This window comes from Notechis scutatus, chromosome 3 (genome assembly GCF_049901735.1).
Source record: "Notechis scutatus isolate UNSWTSFEM ecotype Mainland chromosome 3, rNotScu1.2, whole genome shotgun sequence".
In the NCBI taxonomy this organism is placed as follows: Eukaryota; Metazoa; Chordata; class Lepidosauria; order Squamata; family Elapidae; genus Notechis; species Notechis scutatus.
The window spans coordinates 140,673,896-140,682,932 of NC_142011.1; the positions used below are offsets into that span (position 1 = coordinate 140,673,896).

General features: G+C 37.5%; 1 protein-coding gene across 1 annotated transcript in view; it reads right to left on the reverse strand.

The window, feature by feature from the left end:
• Nucleotides 1-8,758, reverse strand: part of F13A1 (coagulation factor XIII A chain) — a 116,905-nt gene extending 108,147 nt beyond the window's left edge. The window contains exons 1-2 of the mRNA XM_026676654.2: nt 8,645-8,758; nt 7,933-8,108 (exon numbers count right to left, since the gene is read on the reverse strand). Of these exons, the coding sequence (XP_026532439.1) occupies nt 7,933-8,083 (151 nt within the window). The 5' untranslated portion in view covers nt 8,084-8,108; nt 8,645-8,758. The remainder of the gene's footprint in view (nt 1-7,932; nt 8,109-8,644) is intronic.
• Between the last annotated feature and the right edge of the window lie 279 nt (nt 8,759-9,037).

Here is a 9,037-nt window from a genome sequence, read left to right on the forward strand (position 1 = left end):
TACGAAGAGAAGGTCTGTGGAACATAATTGAAAACCCACCAAACGTAGAGGAATGGGATACTGAAAATGAGGAAGATAGTCAAAAGATAGAAGACTTTAAACAGAAAAATGAACAAGCTCTTTGCATCATAGGACTAACACTATCTGATCAGCAACTTGTTCATATACGCGGAGAGCAAACAGCTGTTGGATGTTGGCAAAAACTGAAGAGGATTTATGTCCAAGATAACGTTGGTGCTCACATAAATCTAACACGGAAGCTTTTCCGGACGCATCTCCAAAAGAATGGTGATATGCTGAGTCATTTGAATACTATGAAAAGCATTTTTCAAGAACTGCACGAGAAGGAGCTTATTTTCTCTGAACTACACCAGGTCTACATAATTCTATCTTCATTAGACGAAAGTTTTGATGATTAAGTAACTTCCCTTGAAATTTTACCTAAAGAAAGCCTAACTTTAACTGATATCACTGGCAGATTGATTGAAGAGGCCAGAAGAAGGCTTGAAAGAGATCAGTTAAGGAGGGAGCAACCTCAAAAGGAAGATAATGCACCTACTGCATACGCAATTAAAAAGTGTTTTAATTGTGGAGGAAGAGGACATTTGGCAAGATTTTGTAAGAAAGCAAAGCGCCAGAATGCAAGTCAGAATACTGGAAGTCATCAAAGAAAAAATAAAAATTTTGAGTTAGCCATGTATAGTAATGGAGTTGTGAAAAATAATTTATGGGTGGTTGACAGTGGAGCATCCCACTGTATAACAAATGATAACAAAAAATTTGTAAAAATGTCCATGAGTTCACAGCATATCTAATTGGCAAACGGCTGGAAAATGAAAGCAAAAGGTGAAGGTATTGCACATTGTTCTTGTATAAAAGAGAACGTAAAAATGTTATATGTACCTCAACTTAAATTTAATTTGCTTTCAGTTAGAATGTTGGTTAGATTAGGATACGTAGTTACCTTTAGGGGAGATGCTTGCTTAATTGAAAAAGAAGGTAAGAAAATTACTGCATCTTTAAGAGGTGAATTGTATGTGTTAAATGATAATGGTTTAGAGGTGGCTAACACGGTTTATGATAATAAGAAACCTCATGATGAATGTATTCACTTGTTACACCGACGGCTAGGTCATTTAAATTTTAAAATGATTAAGAGAACTGTTCAACTATCTAAAGGAATAAGTTTGAAACCTTGTAATAAGTATTTGCAATGTTCTGCTTGCAATCAAAGCAAAAGCAAAGTCATACCGGCAAATAGAGTTGATGGATTTACTACCAAAGAGCCTTTAGAGGTAGTATTTGCCGATATAATAGGTCCTAAAAAACCAAGTGTAGGTGGTGCTCAATACATATTAAGCATAATGGACCACTATTCTAGGTATGGTTTCTGTTTTCTAATGAAGAGAAAAACTGAAACGTATCTAAATTTCTTTAATTGGTTAAAATTTGCAGAGAGAAAAACTAAAAAGAAATTAGTAACTCCTATAACAGATAATGGTGCGGAATTTACAAATAATAAATTCCAGAGTAGACTTAGGATGGCAGGTATTCAACATAAAAAGTCTGCACCATATAGGCCTCAACATAATGCCTTTATAGAGAGACGAGGCCAAACACTGCAATCAATGGGACGGACTATGTTGTCTGATTCAGGATTACCTGACAATTTGTGGGGAGAAGCTATAATGTGTGGTAATCACACATTAAATAATGTTGTTAATTCAACAACAGTTGAATTACCATTCACACTGTGGCATGGTAGAAAACCTAATTTAAGTTACATTCACACATTTGGTGCACCAGCATGGGTGCATATCCCTACACAACTCAGAAACAAAGGACAGCATAGAGCTAAAAGATTATTTTTTGTTGGATATCAATCAAACCATAGATCTTATAGATTCTGGGAACAAGGTACATCTAGAGTATACTGCAGTGCTAGTGCACAATTCCTAGAACATATAGGATGGAATAGATTAGAGCAAGATTCAGATAATGATGTAATTATAGAACCCTACAAGAAGCAGAAAGAAAAGACTAGTTATAAGAAAAGTCCAATTAAAGAAGAAGTCCACGAAGAGCAAATAGAACCAGAACAAGAGGAAATAATTGATCAAGAAGAGATAGATAATCAAGAACAGGAAATAAAGGAAAGTCCACCTGTAAGTCCTGTAATACCTAGACGCACAACACGTGTAACCAGACCACCTGAAAGGTATCAGGCAAGTATAGTTTGCCAAGTAAATAAAGTTTCTACTAGTATAGATGAACTTAGGATGTATCCTGTAAAGGGTCAGGAGAATTGGCAAAAGGCAATGGAAAAAGAGTTAAATTCATTAAAGGAAATGAAAGTATATGAAGATACCAAATTACCTCCAGGAGAAAAATCCATTGGGTGCAAATGGATATTCAAAGTAAAGACTGGAAATAATGGGACAGTTACTTATAAGGCTAGGTTAGTAGCTCAAGGATTTAATCAAAATGCATATGATTATGATGAGGTATTTGCACCAAATTTAAAGGCTACAACTTTAAGAGCAGCTTTAGTGTGGGCAGCTAAGAAGAATTATATCGTTAACCATTTAGACGTAGAAACTGCCTATCTACATGCACCATTGCAGCATACAATATATTTGAAAAAACCAGTTGGTATAAATGATAATAAAGCAAATAGCAATGATTGTTGGAAACTCAAAAAGAGTCTATATGGATTGAAACAATCTGGCTATGAATGGAAAGAATTGTGAAAGAATTAAACAATATAGGGTTTAAATCTGGTTTAGCTGATCCATGTATGTTTAAAAGAGAAAATAATGGAACTGTGTCATTATTGTTATTATTTACAGATGATATTGCTTTGATTACTAATACCAATAATGAAGCTACTGAGATTATTTCATTATTAGCCAAAAAGATAAAATTAAAGCATTTAGGTGAAATTAAAAAGTATCTAGGATTGACAATTAACAAAACCAAAAATGGATTTAAAATATCTCAAGAAGATAAAATTTGCCAATTAATTAAATTGTATAAAATGGAACTTTGTAAGCCGGCAAAGACTCCAATGAGTCAGGAAGTTTGCCAAACTGATGCTCAAAGTCCCAAATTCGATAAGACCATCTATCAATCTTTGATTGGTAGCTTATCATATATAAGCAATTGGTCAAGGCCAGATATTGCTTATAGTGTTAATCAGCTGGCACGATTTAATAATGATCCACATCAATGTCATTGGCAAGCATTAAAGAGAATTTTAAGATATCTTAAAGGAACAATGCACCATGCATTGTATCTAGAGCCAAAAGGTGATTTGATTCTTAGTGCCTATGCAGATGCAAGTTTTGCAACTGACATAAACACTAGAAAATCAACATCTGGGATGGCTATATTATTTGGTAAGACACTAATAGGGTGGAGGTCAATCAGACAACAGCATATCAGCTTGTCCAAGATGGAAGCAGAATTTTCATGTCTGTCATTACTATGCACTGACTTAATTCTGTACAAACAGTTATTATTAGACATGGGTATAACTGTTAAAGATTCCATTATTGTGTACGAGGACAACCAGGCAGCCATACAGTTAGCTACTAATATTGCTGTAAAGACTAGATCAAAGCATACTGATTTAAGATACTTAAATGTTAGAGAGTCTGTGAAAATTGGTCTAATTAAACTAGAGTACTGCATGACGGAAGAAAACATTGCAGACCAGTTTACAAAAGCTCAAGGTGTAGTAAAATTTAAAGAGTTGTAACAATTATGATTTAAAGGTGTAAATGGTTATATTATTATTATATTATTATTATTACCCAAAAGGGGAGAATGTTAGGTATAACATTGTTTACCCTAACTGGTTTGGGTAAAAAATAATAAATAAGTTATCATGGTTTGTTGGTTAAAGTGTGTGTAACTTTAACTACAAGAATGTAATTAAGGGTGTGGTTGTAAAAGCACCATAAAAGAAGCAAGTCAATTGCAGCTCTCTCTCTCTGGCTTAATGATCCCTAATTACTGGATGGATTGATGACTGCGTTTTTCCTTACTGGAACGGAGGAGAGAAAGGAGTGTTGATTTCTCAATGGAGAGAAGAGATAATACGGACTGATTTATTGTAAGTGAACTGACATTGGCTATTCAACACGGACTTTGAAAATTGAGTATCCCCGACTGGACTGACTGAAATGATACATGACTAATGGACCGTTTATTTTGACTATGCTATAATTCCTAATGGAATAAACTATATTTTTGATAGCACAAGCGTATCTGTTTTTTACTGCGTTTTAACTAAAATACAAACTTATCTCACACATTTACCTGTCTGCCTATCTGACTACGCTACACATTCTGTTTAGTTTGTTTTCCTTAACACTCGTTGGGGAATTCAGGTTGGGTGCTAAGTGAGTCTGGTTTCTCCATGGATTTTGCTTGTCAGTAGGTCACAAAAGGGGATCCTCATGTGACCCCTGGGACACTGCGACCATCATAAATGTGAGTTGGTTGTCAAGCATCTGAATGTAAATCACATGACCACGGGGATGCTGCAATGGTCATCACAGTGACAAATGGTCATAAGTCCTTTTTTTTTCAGTGCCATTGTAACTTCGAATGGCCATTAAGTGAATGGTTGTAAGCCGAGGATTAGCTCCATTCACAAGTTCTTTCCATGAATGTTTGTGTGTGTGCCCTCGTGTGTGCCCGTGTGCATGCCAGTGGGCCCCATACCATACATTTTGCAAACTGCATTTTAGCAAGCCTATGTATGTGCAGTTACAGGAACTTTTAAATATGTAAATAGCAGGAAGATGCCATAAAGCAGGGGTCTCCAACCTTGGCAACTTTAAGCCAGGTGGACTTCTACTCCCAGCTGGCTGGGGAATTCTGGGAGTGGAAGTCCGACTGGCTTAAAGTTGCCAGGGTTGAAGACCCCTGCGCATAAAGCACAATCTAACTCACTCACTTTCAAATTTCCAGCTTTCTCATTTGATGACAGTTAAATTCACTACGTTCCTTTACCTTATCATATCAGAATTAGTGCGATAGATTCCATATATGGTTACTTTAGAAAAGCATTAAAAACCCACACTTCTCCTGGAATGCCACCACCCATTTGCTAGTAGAAGTTACGGATAGAGGCAAATGATTCCATAACACAGCAGATGCACTAGCTTCTATTTTGTTTCTGATATTAAAAGTGCTGGTGGTGAGCTTGAATAGTTTATGGACAGACTATTGAAAAGGCTGTCTTCTTCTATCTGAACCTGTGCATCTACCAATATTGTCCTGTCCCAACAATCCCAAGAGCCATTCAGAACTTTTTTTTTAAAAAAAGGTCTTTTTGTTTTGCTTTTTTTAATGACAGCTCAGGAACTATTTTTCAAAACTAATCTGCCTTACATCCTTACTAACGAATTCTTGCTATGCATTTCCATGGCTATATTTTGTATTTTAAATATTTGTACGGTGCTGTGTTTTTCTGCTATGTTTTAGAGGGTGATGATGATAGGGGTAGTGCATCCACCCTTGACCTTCTTGATTCTTCTGAATCAGTTCTGGATTAGGGGGTGGATGGCAATGTATTGCACTGGTTCTTCTTCTTCCTCTAGAATCAGTTCCAGTTGGTGTTGACTGGCAGGAGAGGAGAGACATCCAGCCCACAGCCCCTGCTCTGTGGAGTGCCCCAGGGCCCAGTTCTCTCCTATTTAATGTCTACATGAGACTGCTGAGTGCAATATCATCAATATGCTGATGGTACCCAGCCTTACATCTCCACCCAAGGCCACCTGAGCAATGCTGTGGTTGTCCTGTTCCAGTGCCTAGAGCCTGTAGGGGCCTGGATGAGGTACAATGTGTGTCAACTCAACCCAAACAAAAATGAGTAACTTTGGACATGAGGGCCTTCTGGGGACAAGGTTTTTCCATCTCTCGTGGAATGGGACAGTCTGGAAACTGTCCCAGAGAGAGCCGGTATACAATTTGAGAATCCGCTGGACTCACAGGTCCTGTTGGAAGGCCAGGTGGCAGCCATGACTAGGAGGACCTTCTGGTTATGCATCATTTTGCACCCATCCCTGGACCGAGAGTCTTTGATCACAGCCACTCCAGAGGTGGTATTCAGCAGGTTCTGACCAGTTCTGGAGAACCGCTAGTGGAAATTTTGAGTAATTTGGAGAACTGGCAAATATCACCTCTGACTGGAGATTTTACAGTATCCTTCCCCTGCCACGCCCACCAAGCCACGCCCACAGAACCGGTAGTAAAACAAAATTGAATCCCACCACTGAGCCACTCGTGTTCTTGTGATTTCTCCATCTGGATTACTACAACACACTACACAGGGTTGCCCTTAAAAAAATATTTGAAAGCTTCAGCCAGTACAAAATATGGCTGCACAAGCTGTAAATGGTGTCGGATATGCAACACATGTATGTTCAACACCACTACTGTGTGAGCTACATTGGCTGCCAGTGTGTTTCCAGTGTAATTCAAGGTGCTGGTTATTACCTTAAAGCCCTTCATGGGTTAGTGGAGGGATCTTTGTCTCCTAGCTGTTTCTACCTGTCCAATTCAATTCGGCAAGTTGGGCATATTACTGCCAAGCCAAGGCATGTCAGCTGGCAGGGACTAGGGGACATGCCATCTTTGCCATAGCCCTGCCCTTTGAAATATTCTCTCTTCGGAGGTGAGGATGACTCCAACCCTGTTGGCCTTTCATACGGTCATGAAGAGCTGGTTACCTGTCCAGGTCTGAAAGTGTGGTGGGCTTTGTTTCTTCACTATATTAACTTCTGTGGTGATAGTTTAACTCAGTGACCATATATATTTGTTCTGTATTGCCTTTTGATGCTTTATTTTTTATGTTATTTATGATGTGATGTCCAGAGTCATTTATTGAAATGGCAGCTATAGAAATTAAGTATATAAATAAGAATATACAGAGATGTGTGGTATGTTATTTAGTGCTTCTTTCCCCTTTCTCTAGATTAAGGGTCTTCTGAAAATTTGGCAAGTTATGACTTGTGGACTTCAACTCCCAGAATTCCTGAGCTAACATGACTGGAGGAGGAATGATGATATGATATGATATGATATGATATGATATGATATGATATGATAATTATTCTTCCTTCTGAAAAGAAAAACTGCATGACACATTTTGGCCCTAATAATAAAGTCATGATCTTAATGGGTATATCTGAATAATAAGAACAAGAAATGTTCTTATACGTCTCTTGTGTACTATAGAATTCAAGGGAAAAATGGTCAGAGACTTTCAAATGGAAACAGTTTTTCTCTGTTTTCTCTTTCATTTCTCTTCAATAATGAGAAGAAAAATGAAGAGCATGGTAAAGGGAACAATGGGCCCTTCCACACCATCTGAGTTTCCATTTTCCATAGAAACTCTTTAAATCCAAACCCTGATCACGTCTACTCCCACTAACCTCAAAATGCAGGAACAACTCTACACGGGCAAGAAAGCTGTTAGGTACCAAATCAAAAGTAGGGAAAAAGGAATTCCCTGAAGCACTGCAGTATTTCAAGAAAGACTAATTTTGCAATGTTTTTTCAACTAATGCAACAAAGCCAACCATAAATAAACTCTGTTCCAGAATGCATACATGATCAGGCATGGAGATGGGTTGAACTGCCAAAAAATCCCCCCCTTATGGAAGTGCCTAATAGAGGGGTATATCTGGGTAGCAAGCATGCAGGATGTATTACAGTACTGCAAGGGAATATATCCCGTGTATTCCCTAGCCCATGACAATATATTCTGCAATTTGCTAATCACTAAGAGAAAAAGCAGGGGTCGCACCCTTGAATTCTGTCTGAATTTTTATATTTTACAACCTTATGGCTGACAGGAAAGTGAAGAAAAAATTCTCAGGTGTATTGATTAGTTCCAAATTGAGTGGTTAGTCATACCTGTTCTCTTAAATCCCCTTGGTATCACACCAATTGTCTCTACTTCAGGTACTTCATCTTCTTCTTCATTGGAAACATTGGGTGGGACAGCCCTTCGCCCACTCAAACCAGCTGGAGTTTTCTTCTTCTCAGTGGCCGCTGGTTCTGACATTGTAGCTATCTCACCGATGCCTCCCCTACATCAAGGAAGCAAAGAGGAAAAAAGTTAATGTGAACAAACCATCTCTACACTAGGGTGGTCATGCTATCGTAGGGGGAACAAAGAGTAGAAAAATAGTTGCAAGCTAATGTCACAAAAATACTCCAATAGATTTCTCTTGGATATATGGATATATGACAAAAAAGCTGAGAAAAGAACATGGTCTATTTTCTAGTAATATCAGAACACTCAAGGATTCCATTTTTTAAAAAAAGCATGCAACTTCAAAAAAAACAAAACCCTAAACATGCTATCTCTTTAGTCCTATACAAACTACCAGAAAGAAAAAAAAGTACATGAAACTCATTGGATTTCACAATTCCTTGGTCAATTATGGTATGTATATTGAGGCTTCCTGAAAATGCTTTCAATGATTTATTACAGCTTGCTCATAAATATGTTCTCTAAGCTCAACTGTTCTCAAGCACCAGTTCAAGCAATCATGCAAAATATTTTACAGTAATTAATAGCAGAATGAAATTTGATCATTAGAATGAATTCTAATGAATATACCTTGTCTTAGAAGTTGTGTGCCTTGTTTCTCCTCCGTTTCACAAATAGAGCAAACTCTGTCCAAATTTAGGCTTGAGCAAATGCTATATATGGCCTCTTCCACCCCTACCACTCCCTTCCTCCATCCCCCCACCCTTCATGCCTGCAACATGACAGTCATCATAAAACAAGAGGAGAGTTGTGAAGGCTTGCACTGATCTTCTTCTCTATTTTTAAAAAATAGTTTTTTAACAGGAGTTTTAACAGCAATAATAAGAATTAATACAAACTAAAATAGAACAGAGGAATAAGAGAAATGAAAGAAAAAGGTAAACGTGCAATAAGAAAAAGTGTAAAAGAAAGTAGGAAAAAGGAAAAAATATATAACAAAGTGACTTGTGATATTCTTCACAG